At 35.2% G+C, this 21,443-nt stretch overlaps 1 protein-coding gene across 8 annotated transcripts in view; it reads left to right on the top strand.

The window, feature by feature from the left end:
• Positions 1–21,443, top strand: part of RMDN2 (regulator of microtubule dynamics 2) — a 67,114-nt gene that overhangs the window by 18,919 nt on the left and 26,752 nt on the right. For 4 of the 8 annotated variants that reach the window (XM_032881931.1, XM_032881930.1, XM_032881932.1 and 1 more), the window contains 3 exons: positions 14,561–14,735; positions 15,710–15,812; positions 19,667–19,727. In XM_032881931.1, the coding sequence (XP_032737822.1) occupies positions 14,561–14,735; positions 15,710–15,812; positions 19,667–19,727 (339 nt within the window). Of the gene's footprint in view, positions 1–477; positions 753–1,395; positions 2,089–14,560; positions 14,736–15,709; positions 15,813–19,666; positions 19,728–21,443 lie in introns of those variants that run through there. The other 4 variants (XM_032881925.1, XM_032881927.1, XM_032881924.1 and 1 more) reach the window with 3 other exon arrangements.

Genomic DNA, 21,443 nt, shown 5'->3' on the forward strand with positions numbered 1-21,443 from the left:
AAGTTGGTTTGGAAAAGGAAAGGACAGTATTTCTTTTCTGAGGACTCTGTTATCCTTGTCTTTAAATGGGTATAAGTTGTTTCAAGGAGTTAGAAACAATAACACAGCAGATCTCTAATCTCTGTGTCTGGCCCGCACTATCAGATGGCGTGCTTTACTGCCCGCATAGAGAAAGCTTATTTCATTCTGGGGGGGCAATGATGTTGGCTATTCAGGTTTTAGGGTTTTTTTTTTTTCCTTCTCCATATATCTTTGGACCAAAATCTGTAATGGTAATTTTCTATATTACTGGAGGGGATAAAAACCTGGGATGAAGAGTGTTCATGTGAAAGTAGAATGAATTAGTAAGCCAGGGGTGTGTAGGGCGGTTAGTGAGAGAGACAGTCCCAAGCAAAAGATGGTGCAGATATTATATACGTTACTGCCTTATCCTGTTTTCTCGTCTCTTGATTTATTGACTGACTCCTTGAACATGATGAAGTTAGAATACGCATTCCCCCATCACATGGATTGCAGCTTTTCAGAAAGGCAAGCCACAGGACAGTTTTATCTGAACCTGATGTCATGAGATTCTAGAGTCTGCTGTCATCACATTCTGTGTTATCACCATGTTAATTCCACACACAGGTTAAGTGTTCAGTCTTCTGACCTGTTCCACCTACACAGGGCATTTTTATGGCTTAAGGATGATGGCTTAGGAAGGAAGGGAGAGATTTACTTTGGATTAAATTCAATATGGGAAAATACTTAAGGTAAGCCTTTAAAAAGAAAAGAAAAACCCCCATTGTTCCATATGCGTTCATGTGCTAAAGAAAACTGACATGTTCATGAACCCAGCTTTAACGCTTCCTTTAGTTTCCCACAATAACTGAATATGAGGACTCTGGGTGTTTTATCTGAAGTATTCTCTCCAGAGACGTCCTGCTTCTTCCATGGTTACTATTTTAAAATGTATTAGTCAAAAGGGCATACATTTATTCTACTTAACTCCTTAGAATGTGGTAGTTCAAGAATCTCAAATAGATATTATGATTTACTATTTTTAAGAGAGGAAACTCTCTCCTTTCCTTCAGGGGATATTTTCATTCTCGTGCCTTGTGGTATGTTTCCCCTGGTCTTTCTGCCTGTTTCCCTGATTCTTTCAACTGATCTTCCCAAGGTTTAACAGATTGGGCAGGTACTGTGCAAGTAGAGATAATCTTTTAGACTAGGGCATTTGGGGGAGGGGGATACATCTCTGTGACCCTCAATTCAGCTGCCATAATTCTCTCATTCCCTATTGTTTCCATATCAATAAAGTAGATATCACTCTTCAGAAGGCTTGGCAGGGTTCCACCTCTGCTCCTTGTTTTTTGTTTTTGTTTTTCCCCTCATTTGACACTTTTCTCACTCTAGCCGCAGCAAACAGGACCAGAACTTGCGACCAAATTATCCTGCAAATCAAGTTACTTCAGACCCCCTGCGGCATGAAGCTTCTTCTTTAACTCATCAATCTCTTAATCCTAAAAGAACTCGTCTGCCTGCAATATGTAATGTCAATTCACGTAGAGGAAGTAAAAATTTATCTTCTACTCACTCATCTTTCTGTGGAAGAAGACATTCTTTACTTGCTAAACTTCAGAAAAGCAGTATTTTCCCTGACCATCAACACAGTAGAGCTAACTTTGATTCTCAAGAAAAACGAACCTTCCGTGATTTAAAATCTTCCTCAGACCGTCTTGGCCTTAGATTCCAAAGTTTTTTCTCTGCCCCTAAACTCAGTATAATTTCCTGTTATGAGAATGCTAGTTTTTTTGATCTTCAATCAAGTGGTCAAATCATCTTTAATACAGATGAAATTGAAAGAGTTTCTAAAAACTCAAGTATTTCTGGTGCTGAAAAATATCTAAGCTCTTGTTCTCCTAAATTTAACCTTACACATTTTATGAGTTTGGGAACAAGAGCTAATCCTTCAGCCCATCTACACACTGTTGGTGGAAACACTTGTCAACATAGGACATCAACCTTAGCTTCCCTTCCAGGTATTATTTCCTACACCTATCAACAGAACGAAACTGCCACCGATATTGAAGAAAGAGGCCAATCAAGGAAAGTTTCCCTTCATCCTGTTCTCAGAATCACCATACAGATCATTCTCCACCTGTGGTTCAGCATCATCCCTCTCAAAGAGTAACTTCCCCTATTTTCTGTAATGTTGGATTTTCTTCACTTTGTAAAAAAAAATGCTACTCGCTTTATCCCACCTCAGAAGGACATGGCTTTGGATTCCTTTGAAGATAAAAACATGGCTATTCCATGTCATGATGAAGACAGATCTTCAACTATTGCAATTCCTAAAATAACGTTGCCACAGACTTTCCCCTTTCTTAGAAGAGTAGCTTAAATCAGAAATTTTTCCACCAGGCACATTCTATAGAAATCATGGCTCAGCTCTCCTAAAAGTCTATCTCACCAAGCTTCACTGCCTTTTCAGAAAAAAAAGACCTCCACGTTGCAGTCTAAATTTAATTTTAATTGCTGTATGTCTTTGGAAAAATAGCTTATGACTTTACTGAAATTTAGAAGTCAAAGGTTATTAATCTGTTTAAGGCTTTTAACAGATTGACTGCTAACAGGTTGACCAGTCTCAGATTTCTGAATGATAATTGTAATATTTCTGTGATCTGAAAATAACCTCAAGCATTGGTATATGTCTTCTAGATGTGTGACATTCTCTGAGAGTTTTAACATCATCTTTTATCCTATTTTAATCATTACAGACAGTATTTCTACCTATGTCATCTATAGAGCTATATTCAGCAATTCACAAATTTTCATTTGTATCAACATTGCTAGACACATTTCTCATGCCAGATAGCCCAGAGACAGATGATATTTTTACTAATACAAGGATCAAGTTATAAGTAAAAAATATGATAATGGAAATTATTGAATATACTGAAACCAGGTATTTTAACTAAATAATTTTAATACACATTGTGTGTTTATGTCTGAGACTTCAGAGGACTGTGAGATCAGAGGTGATAAATGCATATTTTAGTCTCACTTTTTCAAAATGAATATTTTTCAGATTTTTTTCCAAAATTTTTAAAGATTTTTTAAATAAAAATTTTATTTTAAAAAGTGCCTCCCAAAACTTTATTTTTGAGTAAATATCTTTCAGTTTTTTTCCCACTATATTAAGGTCTATAGATATATTTATCAGAATAACTATTGAATAAAAAAATGCATATAGACAATTAAAAATACTTAAGTTAGAATATAGTTACTCTTTGTAGAGGAAAGAAATTGGCATTGTGTTCAATTATTTATCATGATAAAATGCCCCCTAAACCTGCATCATTGGGCCAAGATATTACTTTTACTTTCATGTTTTTCTCCAAGTTTTAGCATTTCTTGTAAAAAAAATTTTTTCTACTTCATTTTTTTAAATTGTGGTAAAATTTACTGTCTTAACTGTTTTTAAGTTTAATGGCATTAAATACATTCATATTGTTTGGCAACCATTATCACCATTTTTCTCCAGAGCTTTTTTCATCTTCTAAACTGAATTCTGGACCCATTAGAATCACTCCCCCCTCCTCATCCCCCCAGCCTCTGGCAACCACTTTTCTACTTTCTATCTGTATGAATTTGATTCCTCTAGGCACCTTAAAGAAGTGGAATTATGTGGTATTTGTCTTCTTGTAATGGCTGTTTCACTCAGCATAATGTTCTCAAGGTTCATCTATTTTATAACGTGTCAGATTTTCTTTTTTAAGGTTGAACAGTGTTACTTTGTATGTACAGATCACATTTTACTTATTTATTCATCTGTTGATGGACACTTTTGTTGCTTCTACTTTTAGCCATTGTGAATAATGCTATGAACATGGGTGTACAAATATCTCTTCAAGACCCTGCTTTCAATTCTTTTTGATTGTCTATCCAGAAGTAGAATTACTGGATCATATGGCAGTTCCATTTTTAATTTTTTTGAGGTACTGCCTAATTTTTTCCATAGCAGCTGCACCATTTTATGTTCCTCCAAGAATTCATAAGGATTACAGTTTCCTCACATCAACACCAACATTTCTCTGTTTTTTGACAGTAACCATCCTAATTGGTACAAGGTGGTATCCCATTGTGGTTTGCATGTCCCTCATGTTTAGTGGTACTGCACATTTTTTCATGTGCTCATTGGCCTTTTGTACATCTTCTTTGGGAAAATGTCTTTTCAAGTCCTTCACCCTTTTTTTAATTGGGTTGTTCGCTTTTTGTTGTTGAGTTGTAGGAGTCCTTTATATATCCTTGTTATTAACCCTTTATCAGATATATGATTACAAATCTTCTCTCCCATTGTGTGGGCTGCCTTTCACTCTGTTGATTATGTCCTTTGATGGCCAAAATTTCATTTTCATTTTGATGTCTAATTTATCTATTTTAATTTTGGTGTCCATCTATTTTGCTTCTGTAACCAGTGCTTTTGTTGACATCCCCAAAATAGTAAATGATCCATTTTTTAGTTAATTTTTAATTTTTGCACAGAGCCCAGTGTCATTCTTTTGCATATAAATACCCAGTTTTCCCAACACCATTTGTTGAAGAGACTACCCTTTCTCCATTGATTGGTCTTAGGACCCCTGTCAAAAATCATTTGACTATATATGTGAGAGTTTATTTCTGGGCTTTCTATTCTAATGCACTGATATTATACATGACTTTATGTCAGTCCACATTATTTTGATTACTGAGCTTTGTAGTAAGTTTTAAAATCAGGAAGTTTGAAACCTCCACCCTTATTCTTTTTCAAGGTCATTTTGGCTATTCAGGGTTCTTTGTGATTCTACATGGATTTTAGGATGGATTTTTCTATTTTTACAAAAAACATTGTTGGGATTTTGAGGGGGATTGCACTGACTCTATCAATTATTTTGGGTAGTACTGACATCTTAACAATATTAGTCTCCAAATCTATGGCATGGGGTTTCCAATTTTGTCTTTAAATCTATGGCATGGGGTTTCCGATTTTGTCTTTAATTTTTTTTAAGCAATGTTTCATAGTTTTAAGTACATAAATCTTTCATCTTCTTTTTTAAGTTTACTACTAAGTACTTTATTCTTTTCGGTGCTATTATAGTCGTTTTTATTTGCTTTTTAGATTGCTTCTTGTTAATGTGTAGAAACACATCTGATTTTTGCAAGTTGGTTTATATTCTGAAACTGCTGAATTTGTTTATAATTCTTACAGTTTGTGTGTGTGTGTGTGTGTGTGTGTGTGTCTACGAAATATTTAGGTTCTACATTTAAGATCATGTTATTTGCTAAGAGATTATTTTATTTCTCCCTTTCTGATTTAGGTATCTTTTATTTCTTTTAAATGCCTAATTGCTCTGGCTAGGACTCCTAGTACTGTACTGAATAGTAGTGGCAAAATGAGGCACTCTTGTCTTGTCCCTGATGTGAGAGGAAAAGCTTTTAGTCTTTCACCATTGAGTATGATGTTATCTTTGGGTTTCTCTTATATGGCCTATATTATTTTGAGGTAGTTTCCTTCTATTGTTAGTTTGTTACACACTTTTTTTTTTTTTAAGTAGGCTCTGCACCCAGCATGGAGCCCAAGATGGGGCTTGAACACACAACCCTGAGATCAAGACCCAAGCTGAGACCAAGAGTCAGATGCTCAACCTACTGAGTCATGAAGGCACCCCAGTTTGTTACTCATTTTCATCATGAAAGTGTGTTGAATATTGTCAAGTGCTCTGCTTTTTTCTGCACCAGTTGAGATGGTCATATGTTTTTCCCCCCTTAATTCTGCTAATGTGGTATATCACATTGATTTTTCATATGTTAAACCATCCTTGCATTTCCACTTGGTCATGGTGTATAATTGCTTTCAAATCTTATTTGCTAATATTTCTTTCAGGGTTTTTGCATCAGTATTCATCAAAGGTATTAGTCTAATTTTCTCTTCTTATAGTGTATTTGTACAGCTTTAGGATCAGGGTAGTAATGGCCTAATGGAATGAGTTAGGAAATGTTTCTTTCTTTTCAATTTTTTTTGGGAATTTGAAGAATACTAGTTAATTCCTTAAATGTTTGGTAGAATTCACCATTGAAGGCATGTGGTCCTGGGCTTTCTTTTGATAAGAATTTATTGATTACTAATTCAGTCTCTTTACTTGTTAGATCTGTTCAGATTTTCTGTTTCTTCCTAATTTAGTCTTGGTAGGTTCTATGTTTCTAGGAATTTGTTTGTTTCATCTAAGTTATCCAATTTGTAGGCATGCTATCCTTCATTATATTCTCTTATAACCCTTTTTATTTCTGTAAAATTGATAGTGATATTCCTCTTTCATTTCTGTATTTAGTTATTTGATTTTCTGTCCTTTTTTCTTAGTCTAGCTAAAGTTTTGTCAGTGTTGTTGATCTTTTTGAAGAACCAACTCTTGGTTTCATTGATTTTCTTTTTAAGTTCTGTGCATGTTCATTTCTACTTTCTTTTTATTTCCTTTCTTTTGCTAGCTTTGGGTTTAGTTTGCTCTTCTTTTTCTAGTTTCTTAAGCTATAGATTTAGGTTGTCGATTTGATACCTTTTTAATAAAAGCATTTATAACTATAAATTTCCCCTTACCACTGTTTTCACTACACTCTGTACATTTTGGTATGCTATGTTTTGCCTTCTTTTGATTCAAGATATTTTCTAATTTCCCTTGTGATCTATTCTTTGACTCATTTGTTGTTTAAGTGTGTTATTTATTTGCACATATTTATGATTTTCTAGTTTTCCTTCTGCCTTTGATTTACACTTTCATTGCAATCAGGAAAGATGCTTTGTGTGATTTTCATCTTTTAAAATTCATGAAGACTTGTCTTGTGGTGTAATATATGATGTATGCTGGGGAATGCCCCATGTTCACTTGAGAAGAATATGTATTCCTCTGTTGTTGAGTGGAGTATTCTGTATATGTTAGGTCAAATTGGTCTCTAACGATATTCAAGTCCTCTGTTTGCTTATTGATCTTCTATATGGTTATTCTATCCATTATTAAAAGTGAAATATTGAAGTCTCCTACTATTATTATGTTACTATCTGTTTCTACTTTCAATTCTATCAGTGTTTGCTTCAAATATTTAGAACCACTAATGTTTAATGCATATATGTTTATTATTGTTACATACTTCTGGTGAATTGAGTCTTTTATAATTATATAATGTCCTTCTTTGACCCTTGTAAGTTTTGACTTAAAGTCATGTTGTTTGAGGTTAGTATAGCCAATGTTATTATTTACATGAAGCATCTTTTTGGTTTAATGTTAAGTTCTTCTTTCCATGGATATAATATCTTTGCCCATTTTTTAGATAGTCTTTAATTTCCTCAAATAATATTTTTTAGTTTTCTATAGAAAAGTTAAAAAAATGTGAATTTTTTCCTAGGTGCTGTGTATTTTTCCTGGATATGTTACATTTTATGAAATTACATTCTCTAGGAGTGCCTGCGTGGCTCAGTCGGTTAAGCATCTGCCTTTGGCTCAGGTCATGATTCCAAGATCCTGGGATTGAGCCCCATGTCAGTCTCCCTGCTTGACAGGGAGCCTGCTTCTCCCTCTGCCTGCTGCCCCTTGTGTGCTCTCTCTCTCTCTCTCTGACAAATAAATAAAACCTTAAAAAAAAAAAAAAAAAGAAAAAGAAATTACATTCTCTAACTTGTTTTATATGTATAAGGGCATGATTCATTTTCAAAAATTGATCATAAATGTTGAATAGCTTTGTTTACTTATCTGTAAATTCTGCTAGCATTTTTATTCTACTGCATTAATTTCAAATAAAAATAGTTCTATTTCTTCTTTCCCAATTATTATTTTTTTAATTTTATTTATTTATTTGACAGAGAGAGGGAGATCACAAGTAGGCAGAGAGGCAGGCAGAGAGAGGGGGAAGAAGGCTCCCGATGCAGGCCTCTATCCCAGGACCTTGAGATCATGACCTGAGCTGAAGGCAGAGGCTTTAACCCACTGAGCTACCCAGGCGCCCTTCTTTCCCAATTCTTATCATTTTTATTTGTTTTCTTTTAATATTGTGCTAACAGGACCTGCAGTACATTGTTGAAAAGAAGCAACAATATTGAACATCCTTTTCTATTTCTTACTTTAAGGAGAATGCTTTTAATGTTTCATCATTAAGTGTGAAATGTATATTATAGTTTTGGCATAAACTTGTGTTCAGAAGTCCCCTTCTACTCCTTGTTCATGGGTCTGCTATTTCCTTATCCTAAAATGAATATGAATTTATTGAGAAAAAATTGGTAATCACTGAAATGATCATCTAGTTTTTCTCATTCTTTCTGTTGTACTAAAAAGAAACATTCCAATGTTAAACTGTGCTTGTAATTCCTGGGAGAAATCCAGTTTGGTTATGATGCATTCTTTCATGTTTGTTACAGTTTTTTTTATATATTTTTGATGTCTTTGATTGATATATTTTTTTTTTAAGATTTTATTTATTTATTTGAGAGAGAATGAGTGAGAGAGAGAATGAGAGAGGAGAAGGTCAGAGGGAGAAGCAGACTCCCCAAAGAGCTGGGAACCTGATGCGGGACTCGATCCTGGAAGTCCGGGATCATGACCCGAGCCGAAGGCAGTCGCTCAACCAACTGAGCCACCCAGGCGCCCCTTTGATTGATATTTTGCATCTATATTTATGTGTGAAGTTCATCTATAATGTTCATTTCTTATACTATCCTTGTTTGATTTCAGTGTCAGTTTTACCAGCTTCAGAAAATGAGCTGAGGGATGTTCCCTGTGTTAGAATTTCTTAGAAGAATTTGAGTTAATCTAATTCTTTGGATATTTGGTGGAATTCCCCATGAGAGAAACTTCTTTTCTCTCCCAATCCCTGTCTCTGTCTCTCTCTTTCTGTGTGTGTGTGTATGTGTGTGTGTGTGTTGAAATAGATATATAAATTCTGGCTTAATTTATTTGATAGCTATAGGAATAGTCACATTTTTTCTTCTTTCTTATAAAAATAAAATCTTTATTGAGATATTCTTCATATGCTGTAAAATTCACCCCTTTAAAGTGTACAATTTGGTGGGGATTAGTTTATTCACACTTAGTTGTATAGCTATCACCACTATCTAATTACCAAACTTTCATCATTCAAAAAAAGGCCCTGTACCCTATATCCACTCATTCTCTAATTCTCTGCATCTCCAGGCCCTATCAACCATTATTCTCACTTTCTGTTAACATGGCTTTGTTTACCCTGTACATTTAATGAAGTGGAATCTTACAGTATGTGGCCTTTCCCTTAGATGATGTGTTCAAGGTCCATTCATGTTGTATCACCCATTAGTACTTCATTCCTTTGTATTACCAAATAATATTCCATTGTTCACTCATTTTGTTTACCCATTCAGCAGATGAAGGGTATTTGGGTTGTTTTCATTCTTTGGCTATTATGCAATAAGTTTCTATATACATTCCTACACAGGTTTTTGTATGGACATGGTCTTTCAGTTCTCTCAGATGTGTACTTAGAAGTGTAATTGCTGAGTCATTTTGTAATTTGCTGATTCAAATTTGTAATTTGCTGTTAAACATTTTGAGGAACTACTGTATTGTTTTCCAAACTTGATGCACCATTTTACAATCCCATCAGCAATGTAGGGGGGTCCCAGTTTTTCCACATCTTTGTCAACATTGTTATTGTCTGTTTTATTTTAGCCATCCTAGAAGGTGTGAATGAATGAATTATTGTGGTTTTGATTTGTATTTCACTAATGTCTAATGGTATGGAGCCATCTCTTCATGTGTTCTTTGGCCATTTTGTTAACATCTTTTGTTGAAATATCTATTAAATCCTTTTTCCATTTATAAATTGAATTATTTGTCTTTTTATTATTGAGTTGTAAATCTATTTGTGTACTCATTAGATATACATCAGTATATTTGTCAGCATACTTGTTAGATATACGTCAGTGTATTTCATTTGTAAGTATTTTCTTCCATTTTAAATTTTCTTTTCTTTTTCTTTTTTTCTTTTTTTTTTTTTCTTTTTCTTGATGAAGAAAATTTCCTTTAAGCACAAAAGTTTAAAATCTTATAAAATCTATTTTATCTACTTTTTCTTTCTAATATTTACTCCTGTGTTTTCTTCTAAGAGTTTTATAATTTTAACTCTTACATTTAGGTTTTTGATCCATTTTTGAGTTAATGTTTATATATGGTGTGAGCGAAGTTCCAACTTATTTCTTCTGCATGTGGGTATCTATTTGTCCCTGTACCATTTGTTGAAAATAAAATTGTATCTTCCACTTAGTTGTCTTGGTATTCTTGTTAAAACAAATTGACCATAAACATAAAGGCTTGTTTCTGGACTCTGAATTCTTAATAGGTCCTTAATCCCTATACCATATGTCTATCTTCCTTATGCCAGTACCATCTTTACTACTGTGGCTTTATAGTAAAATTTGAAATCTGGAAGCATGAATTCTCTTTGTTCCTCTTTTACAACATTATTTTGACTATATTGGGTCCCTTGCATTTCCACGTGAAATTTAGGATCAGCTTGTCAATTTCTGGGGGAAAAATGTTGTCAGCTGAGTTTTAATAGAAATTACTTTGAATCTGTAGATAAATTGGGGGAATCCTACCATCACAACTAAATCTGATTCATGAGCACAAAACTTCTTTTCATGTACTTAGATCCTATTCTTTAATTTCAGCAATGTTTGATAGTTTACAGTATATAAGTTTTGCACATATTTTGTTAAATTCAATCCTAAGAATTTTATTCTTTTTTTTAAAGAGTATTTATTTATTTACTTATTTGAGAGAGAAGTGGGGGACGCGCATGAGTGGGCAGTGGCAGAGAGAGAATCTCAAGTAGACTGCCTTTTGAGTGTAGACCATAACCCAGGGGCTTGATCTCACCATCCATGAGATCATGACCCGAGCCAAAATCATGAGTCTGACACCCGACTGACTGAGACACCCAGGTACCCCAGAATTTATTTTTTTTAATAATATTGTAAGTGAAATTGTTTTCCTCATTTTTGTTTTTGGATTGTTCATTGCTAGTTGTATAGAAATACAATTGACTTTTATAAGTTGATCTTGTATTTTGCAATCTTGAACTTGTTTATTAGTTCTAATAGCTTTTTATGGATTTATTAGGATTTATATGAACAAGATAATGTCATCTGTGATTAGAGATAATTTTACTTCTTTCTTTCCAATCTGGAAACTTTTTATTTCATTTTTCTGGACTAACTGGTTGATTTTCTCTTGAGCAGTTTTAGCCAGTTATATTTTTCTAGGTGGTTGTCTTTCATTCCAAGTTTAAGCCTAAAATTGCTCATGGTAGTCTGTTGTTTATTTATTATTTGTTTATTTATTTTTAAAGATTTTATTTATTTATTTGACAGAGAGATCACAAGTAGGCAGAGAGGCAGGCCGAGAGAGAGAGGAGGAAGCAGGCTCCTCACTGAGCAGAGAGCCCGATGTGGGGCTCGATCCCAGGACCCTGGGATCATGACCTGAGCCGAAGGCAGAGGCTCAACCCACTAAGCCACCCAGGCGCCCCAGTAGTCTGTTATTTAAATCTATGCTCTGTCTATAGTAACAATGTTTCATTCCTGATGCTGTTTATAATGACTTCTGCTTTTCTCTCTTTTCTTATATTCTCTTATGTATGAGATGTATCTTTTTAAAATTCTTTTTAAACTTTATGAAATACAGAGTACCTGTGGAAAAACATACAAATAACAAATACCCAGACGGATTTTTCAAGCTGAATACAATGGTAAAGTCAGCACCCAGATTTAGAGACAGAATATTTTTAGTACCTCAGATATTCCCAACATGCTCTCATCCAGTCACTCCCTGGCACCAACAGGATAACCCATCTTGATTTCCAAATGCATACATCAGTTAAAATTATGTTTTTACTTTATCTAAATGAAATAATACACCATATGCCCCTTTGTGTCTAGCTTCTCTCAGTTGATATTAGCTTGGGATACTCATGCATATCATTGTGCATGGTTGAAGACCATTTATCCTCACTGCTAAATACTCATCCATTGCATTAATATACCACAATATGTAAGCTCCCTATTCCTCATAGGCATTTGGTACTTTCCAGTTATGGACTATTATGATTGGATAAACATATGTACACATTTCTTTTGGGTATATACGTAGGAGCAAAATGACTGTGTCCATGGAGTATGTGTATACCAGCTTTAGGATATATTGCCAAACATATTTCCAAAGTGGTGGTTCTGATTTATGCTCCCATCAGCTATGTATAAGAGCTCCATTGGCTCCACATCCTCACCAACTCTTGGTGTTTTTTGTCTTTTCATTTTAGCCGGTGTAGTGGGCATGTAGATGGAAATGTTTCAATTATTTTTAAATTTAGAGGTTTTCTCACCTACTCTTTAGTGTTGATTTCTAACTTAGTTGCATTGTGAATAGAGAATATGGTCTACACAACAGATTGTTTGTTACCATTTGTGGCTTGCTTCGTGGCCTTGTGTATGTGGCTGTTTTCATAGATATTCCATATGACATTGTTTTCCTGGGGCTCAGTGTCTAGTTTTATATATGTTAGTTGGATTTGAGCTTGTTAATTTTGGCACCGAAATTGTATCCTTACCTTTTCTTATACTTTTATCAATTACTTAGACTGTTATGTTAAAAATCTCCTGTTCTCATAGTGGATTCAATTTCTCTTTGTAAATGTTAATTTATGTTTTCCGTGTATCTGAGACTTGAGTTTTTAGATGCATAGACGTCTCAAGCTGTTCTTTCTTTATCATAAATTGAACCATTTAGCATTGGTGTCCCTCTTTAATGCTTTTTGCTCTAAAGAATATTATGTCCGGTATTAAAATAGTTACTTCCTTTTGGTTATAATTTTCTTATATCTCAGGTACATAGACTAGCTCTTGCAAACTCTAAGGACTGGTCCATGCATGTGTCACTTTTAATCATTTAGTTAGTTATTGTGAATAATGTAAAAGCATCCATGAAACTACCTCCTAAAACAAAGGATAGGACCTAGACAATAATCTTCATCAAACCATTTGGCTCCCCTGCCTTCCCTTATCTGAAGGTAACGATTACCCTGAATGTCTAATCTATATTGTTCATTCCTTCTTTTTTTAATAATATCATTTCATTGCAGGTGTGTGTATGTTCCTTAAGATACACATTTAATTTTGATTGTTTTTATGGAAAGGGGATTGTGTTGTATATAGTTTTAAGAGCTTATTTTTCCACTTAATAATAAGTTTGTCAAGATTCCTTATATTTTGCTCATCACTGTATTTCTTTCATTTTGACTGTTGTATAATATTCATTCACTCTTTGATGGGCATTTAGGTTGTTTCCTGGTGTTTGAAAGTACTGCTCTCTCTATTATACATATCTTTTTTTGCACATATGCAGGAGACCAGATTACTGGGTCCTAGGACATGTGAAAGATTCACAATTACAAGATAACTCCAGAGTGCTTTCCCAGCTGGGTTCACCAGTTTGCATTCACATCAGATCCTATGGATTGACTTCATGCCCAGCATTTGATATTATCAGACTTTTTACATAATATCTCCCTGTGGTCTTTATTTGTATTTCTCTGTTTGCTAGTGAACATTGAACATCATTTCTTACGTTTATTGACTATATGTATTTTCTCATTTGGGAAAGTATCTATCAAGCATATTTCTATTGACTGCACTGCATCTTTTATTATCTAATTTTAGAAAAGCATTTATGTGTTCTTGATATCAGTGTTCTCCACATGGATATGTTGCAAAACATCTATTCCTGATTTTTAATTTATGTTCTTATATTTTTGAAATTGTCTTTTGATTAGCAGCAGTTTTTTTCATTTTAATATAGCTAAGCTGATTAGTCACTCATAATTAATCATTTATAGCTAATTCTTTCATATCTTGGTTAAGAACATTTTTTGCTCTGCGACACCTGGGTGACACATTCGGTTAAACGTCTGCCTTCGGCTCAGGTCATGATCCCAGAGTCCTGGGTTCGAGTCCCATATTGGGCTCCTTTCTCAGCAAGGATCCTGTTCCTCCATCTGCCTGCTGCTCCCCCTGCTTGTGTGCTCTCTCTCTCTGACAAATAAATAAATAAAATCTTAAAAAAAAAGGAAAAGAAAAAAGAAAATCTTTTGCTTCTAAGACTGAGAGATATTCACCGATTAATTTCTACTTAGAGTTTAGAAAATTATTTTTAACACTTAATTCCTTTTATCATCCAGAGTTAATTTTATAATAGTATATTGTAGAGATTCAGTTTCATTGTTTTCCATAGGCATAGCCATTGTTTTTCCTAGCCCTTCCCTTCCTTTCCCAGTGATCTGACAGCCGAACTCCATCACACACCACAGCTCCATATGTGTACCGATCTGCTTCATGCCTCTTTGATTTCATCAGTCACTCATCTGTTCTTGTATTCATAGCATACTGGCTTGTATTTTAAAAGAATCACTCTGGCTATTATAATATAACTCCCAAGAGATTTGATCATTATTTATTATTTCTGAATTTTAGGTATATTACAGCTAATACTGACACAGAAGAACAGAGTTTTCCAGTCGCTAAGGCATTTAACACACACATAGAGGAGTTAAATTTAGATGTCCTTCTTCAGAAGGCTGATAATTTACGTATGAATGAACGTAGCAAGTTGGAGAGTTTCGAACTGCTTTGTGATCACAAAGAAAAGGTAAGAGATATGAGACAATGTTTGTATAATTTTGATTTTTAATTTTACCTGCAGTCCCATTCCTGTTGTGACTGTAACAATTGTGTTACCTAAATGGTTGATGCAAAATTTTTCTATAATCTAACTGAAACTTTTAACAAGTAAATTATAAGAGTTTATGAGGCTCTGAGATCATGAAAATGAGAACCAGAGATAAGATTATACACACCTATTTTTATTTGATTCTTATTAATTTGCCATATTTGATATGTACTTTATAACATAAAGAATATGACCTACTGCTTCTGTTGGGGCAGGAAAGCTACAATTTTAAGTTTTCTGTCTTAAGAGTTATTAGTGTAACAACCATCAGTTTCAGCATGTTTCTACTAATGGACATTTTTCAACATTTAACGTTGGGCTGAATTGAAAAAGCCCATACCTCCCACTATTACCACCAAAAAGAAAGAAAGAAACAAGGAAAGAAGGGAGGAAGGGAGGAGAGGAGGGAGGGAGGACGTCTTTTCTGTGAGCAATTTAAGTCTTAAATCCTTCGTCTGAAGACTTAGCAACTCCAAACACAAAGATTGTGATTGTATTTGTAGGTAATTGAGGTTAAAAATGTGACTGCTCTTTTGAGTATATGTGATTTGTAATGCTCTCTGAGGCATTATATTGAAGGTAGATAACTTAGAAAGGAAAATAAAAAGAGGGAAAACTCACCAAGTCTGGCACCTGTCCCTTCTCTCTTCCATGTTGGTATAGAGCTAGTGTCTGCATAACCTTCCTTAGTTTTAAGATCCAAATGCAACACCATATTAAATCACATTTTGTAGCCATGAATATTTGAATTGAAAATGTTGTATGTACATGAATAGATTCAGTCATCCATAAATGTCAGTTCACCTGCCTACTTTTTTAAAAGTTGCAGGGGAAAACATTTATAGTCTTGTCAAGTTACTGAGTTAATCTAATATACAGTTCTATCTTTTCAGTTTAGAGATGAAATAGAGTTTATATGGCGATTAACTCGTGCTTATGGAGACATGTATGAGCTATCTACTAACGCAGAAGAAAAAAAACATTATGCTAATATCGGTAAGTATTTTGTAAAGATTGATTATCCTCAAGTGACAGTCATTATCTATAATAACCCATTAATGAATTTTAATCAAATTTAAATCACCTTAGCTAGAACCAATATGCTTAATTTATTTTAATATATCCTGTACTGAAAAATATACATAGTCTAAGGACAGAAAGGGTTTGGGTTGTTTTTTTTTTTTAAAGATTTTATTTATTTATTTGACAGAGATCACATGTAGGCAGAGAGGCAGGCAGAGAGAGAGAGAAAAAGCAGGCTCTCCGCTGAGCAGTGAGCCTGATGCAGGGCTTGATCCCAGGACCCTGAGATCATGACCTGAGCTGAAGGCAGAGGCTTTAACCCACTGAGCCACCTAGCCCCTACAGAAAGGGTTTTTTAGGGCTAAAGTATATATTGTCTTAAATGTTTGAGCATATTAGAATAGGCAACTGAAAAACTCAAATTTCAGATAATAAAGTTTATAAAATCACAGAAAGACAAAACATTCAGAGGTAATATTTGAGGAGCAAAAGAGGCAGAAGATAGTTGTCTTCAGTACAATTAAAATAACCCTCCCTGATTACTATCAGGTAGAATTTCAGGGTTTTTATCAATGCTTTTTTTACAAAGTTCATCTTGATAAAACAAGATTAGCCTTGAGTTGATCGTCGTTTATGCTAAGGCATACAGTACCTGGTTGTTTATTATACTGTACTCTATACTTTTTTGCATATTTTTGAAATTTTCCATAGTAACAACAAAAGAAAAACAGCCGGGATGGCAAATATTTATATATATATAAATAATAAATATATAAATATAAGTATATAAATATATAGTATATATAAATATACATAAATATATATTTAAATATATATAAATAATATAAATATATATATCTCACCTTGACTCTCATTAAATATCAAAACCCTTTCTTGCAAAAAGCCCTGTAGTTGCCATTTCTCTGAGCTTCAGCATAGTAATCTAACATCAGAATTTCTTTAATTCTTCTTTTATTCCAAACCTCCTCTTTTCCAACCTTTCTTTCTCTAAGATAGCATAAGGAAGAAACAGCAAAGCATAATGATACCACAGACCTCATTCCAGGCTCATTCACTGTCATTTTATTTATTTATTTTTAAAGAGTTTATTTATTTATTTGACAGAGATCACAAGTAGGCAGAGAGGCAGGCAGAGAGAGGAAGGGAAGCAGGTTCCCCGCTGAGCAGAGAGCCCGATGCAGGGCTCGATCCCAGGATCCTGGGATCATGACCTGAGCCGAAGGCAGAGGCTTAACCCACTGAGCCACCCAGACGCCCCCACTGTCATTTTAATTTCTAAGAAGGTAGTATCTTCAAACTCCTTGTAATTACATTCCTTCCACTTGTAGATTTCCTCCTCCAGTGACTTTTGCACAAAGAGGAAAAACTGATTTGTGTTTGTATCTACTGAGAAAGTCACAGGATATCCATGTAAACTGTTTCAACATTCATCAGTATCAGACACTTTTTATTTCCTGTATGCACTTGCCCTACCCTGGGCATCGAGATTCCTCCTGTGTGTGATAGGAAGTAGAAATGATAGCAAAATCACATGTTCTCAGACCCTAGACGAGCTAACGGCTTTGTTGGGGAAGCAGTATTATTGAAATAACCGTACATAAAAGGAAACAGATAGAAAGCCATTGTGAGGAAAGAGAATGCAGGACTTTTAGAGTAATAACAGCAAGGATATGATGGCAGGGGCTGGGGGGTCGAGGCAGGGAAGGCTTTCCTGGGGAAGTAAGAGTCTCTCATAGGTGAAATTACTTGGGATCTCTATTCTTAAATGTAGTAGAAGTTTGTGTTAATGAATGAAGTGGTAAAAATGGAAAAAGAAATGGGCTGGAGGAAATTGGGGAACAAAAATGGAACATAGATTGGAATAGGATCTATTTTAAAAAGAAACATTTATGATGTCATGGAAAAGGAGTGAAAGCCTCAAATGCATTCATTCAGATACTGAAATATATTAAAAAATAATTTTTTCCTCTCCATTTAAAAAGTATTTATTGGAAATTACCATGTCCAGGAACAATATTAAAATGAGGGGTGGAGGGTGAGAGAGAAGGGAGAGAAGAGGGAGGTGAATGTGATTAAGATGATGCTACATTAAGGAACTTGCTAGAAAGATCAACATTGAGGCAGCCCATCATACTTCAGGGTTCAGGTAGTGAGTACCTGGGAAAGGCAATGACAAAAATAGGCTTGAGCTGAGACCAGCGTTGGAGGACACTGGAGCTCCACATGAGGGAAGAGGAAGTACTGAATGTTATTCCCTATAATAGCGTATTTAAGTTTTTTTAAAAAAAGTGGTGCGGGAGGTGGTGCCTGAGTGACTTAGTCGGTTAAGGGTCTGCTTTTGGCTCAGATCATGATCCCAAGGTCCTGGAATCTAGTCCCGCACAAAGGGCTCCTTGCTCAGTGGGGAGCCTGCTTCTCCCTCTCCCTCTGCCTGCCCCCCCCACCCCACTTACTTGTGCTTTTTCCCTATCAAATAAATAAATAAAAACTTTAAAAATAAATAAATAAAGTTGTTGTGCCAGGGGAAAATGTGATGGCTGAGGAGTGCAGAATTCTTTCCGTGCCCTCTCACTGGGGTGGAGCCTTACACAGGCCTCTTTTGAAGTACTCTGATCATAATTTGTCTTCCAAACAAAATATGAATCTTATCTCTAAAGGAACATTATTATAATTGCCAGAATTAAAAGACCAATGTAAGTGTCTCAAATAGATCACAAAGTATGATGTCCTAAGGAAAACAGCTTTCCTATCGAACTTCTGCTGGATCAGTGAGGCTGCAGAACCTGCCCGCGAGTGTCCTTTCCTAGTCTCAGGGTAATGGACTCTATTTCAGACTTGTGGTTGTGCACTCAAAGATATTTTTGCTCATTTGGCCAAGGAGATAAAATACTGATTTTGTTTCTAATATTTAAATGTACATTTAAAACTGCTTTTCAATCATTTATTTAAAAATTACTCTTTTAATATATGTCTACAATTCAATGTCAGTATTAAAACACTTCACTTTGTAATTTTTTCTGGTTTTGGTAGATTTCTACACAGGATGGTATTCTTCATGGATAGAGCTATCAAATACAGAGTGTACCACCTTAACATATTAACAAATAGAATGGTTTTAGAATAAAAGATCCTTATTTATAAAGATTATCTCAACCACTTATTTGGAAGAGCATTTCACAGATCCCTGGATATTCTCTTCAAGGCAACAGCAAAAACATGGAGCAGGGGAAAGGAGATGGCACAAGACAAAGCAGCCCCTTTTAGAGAAGAATTTTCAGAATGTCCAGTTTTGTAACAAACGTTTTGACTTTTCAGGCCAATAGACAAACCTCTATCCAAAGTAATTATGACATTATGAAAAGCGATCCTAAAACTAAGGGAAATGATTTGGAATGATTATTTATGTACAGAGCCTGTTCCCTGGAAGCCTTTAGATGGAGTTAGCACTCTGTCCTCTGCCTCGCTCTCTCTTTCTTCATCTTGCTTTTAGTTTCTGCATCCATTTTCTTTGCTTTCAAATAATGATCAAATGACTTTTCTTGCACTTGGTTCCATCACTTAGTCCAGTGGACCTAAACTTGAGCATACAGCAGAATCTCTAGAGGCTAGTTAAGACAGATTGCTGAGCCCAGACTTTGTTAGGGAATGAGTTCTCCCTCATAGTCCCAGATTCACTTTTCTAACAAGTTCCCAGGTGATACTTCCAGTCTTGGGACCATATTTTCAGAACCACTGACTTAATTCAATAATCCACTCCTCCACCAACTCTCGTGAAAGTACTAACTGTAAGTACATTTGTCTTTCAGGAAAGACATTAGGGGAGAGAGCTATCACTAGAGCACCCACGAATGGACATTGTCATCTGTGGTAAGTACATAGAACTTCTGTAGCCTTTTTAAACCTTCATATGCCTCTGTGTAAGTTACAATTGATTTTTAAGATATTATTGACCTGTTTCACCTGTCACATTCACTGAAAAATATATTTAGTAGATAGCACAGTAAATATTCTTATTCTCATGTATTTTATAGTATGTATATTTTAATATATTCAAAGTAAACTTTCACTGAAGATTTCATAGGTGAAGCTACCAAGTGCAGTGCCTTTGAATGTGATAAATTCTAATTAAATATAATTTAATGTTTTGTTTGAAAACAAATATTGAATTGATACCGTGTTTCTAAATGAAATGTAGGAAGAGTGCTTCAAAGAATAAAAGACTGTCACTCATTTCTTTTACCTTAATGAGTCCATGTGTACAAATTCTACATGTCAAAGAGAAGCCATTTTTAATATAAGGAATATAAGAAAGCTGTGAATATCCTTGGGGAAACAAATTTATTCTTGAATGCATTTTGTTTTGGATCCTTTGTATGTTTAGAATTATAAAACACAAATAAGAAATATATTGTTTTAAATTAACACTCTTTGGTTGCATTTTTCTTTAAGATTTTATTTTTTTACTTATTTGAGAGAGAGAGAGAGAGAGAGCAGGGTGAGGGGCAGAGGAAACTCCCTGATGAGCAGGGATCCCAGGACTCCAGGATCACAATTTGAGCGGAAAGCAGATGCTTCACCCACCAAGCCACCCAGGCACCCCTGTGGTTGCATTTTTACAACATTTTACAACATTTTACAACATCTTTTAGTTCCTTACAGCAATACAGGTACTTCAGGTGCTAGGAAGATAACAATAGTAAGTTAGTCAGACCTAGGTTTCCAGAAACCTACCGCTCTTCGGGATTATTTTTATTCTTCTGGAGCACTTTTAGGCAAAATCTCTCTCACAATGGCTCCCTTTCTGCAGGTCCACATTTGTCCCACAGGAAATTCATTTTCATACCACGGGCTAACTCTGAAATGCAGACCCATTTTCTCAAAGCAGAGCTGTTTCTTTACTCTGCCACCAGCAGGGGGAGCTCCACCCACACACTCATCTTTAAGCTTCTCTGCTTAGGAGTCAAGGACATTTTTTTATGTCCCCTAAGGGACACAGGCCAAAGTAAAAACAGGTCTTTTGATCTGCTCTCACTTGGCTTAAGAGGAGGTGCAAGCCTCCCTCCTGCCCCCTTCCATGAGAAGGTGGGAGTCAGAGCCCACTGTCCACCTATCTGCAAGAATCCTTCTTTACCTTCTCTTCTATAGCCTAGAGAAGGGCGCAGGGCTGAGCCCAGCAGAACCTGTCAGTCATTTCCTTAAGGTGTCATGCACGGGCAGTAGAGCTTCTGGCTTTAGGAATTGGAGCACCTAAAGTGAAGTATTGTTCTATGCCCCTGGTCCCTCTGCTGCAACTCTAGCAGAAAGGCAGTTTTGCAGTTAACTTCCTGGTACTTATCTTTAAGATCATTTCCCCAGTAAGTAAGGGTCTTGGCTATCATTTCTACAGCCAAATAGACCTTCTCATCTAATTTGCACATCAGTATTAATAAATGAACATAGGAATGCATTAAGGTACTTCTGTTCTTCTACTTGTAGTCGTAACTGTAATGAATTTGTATTGATCAAGACACACACTCTTCATCTCCTTTGATACTGGAGGTTTGGGAGCTGGTTGACAAGGTTTAGATGAAGAAAGAACCCCGA

Source organism: Lontra canadensis, unplaced genomic scaffold (assembly GCF_010015895.1).
Source record: "Lontra canadensis isolate GAN:19392208 unplaced genomic scaffold, GSC_riverotter_1.0 scaffold78, whole genome shotgun sequence".
Taxonomy (NCBI): domain Eukaryota; kingdom Metazoa; phylum Chordata; class Mammalia; order Carnivora; family Mustelidae; genus Lontra; species Lontra canadensis.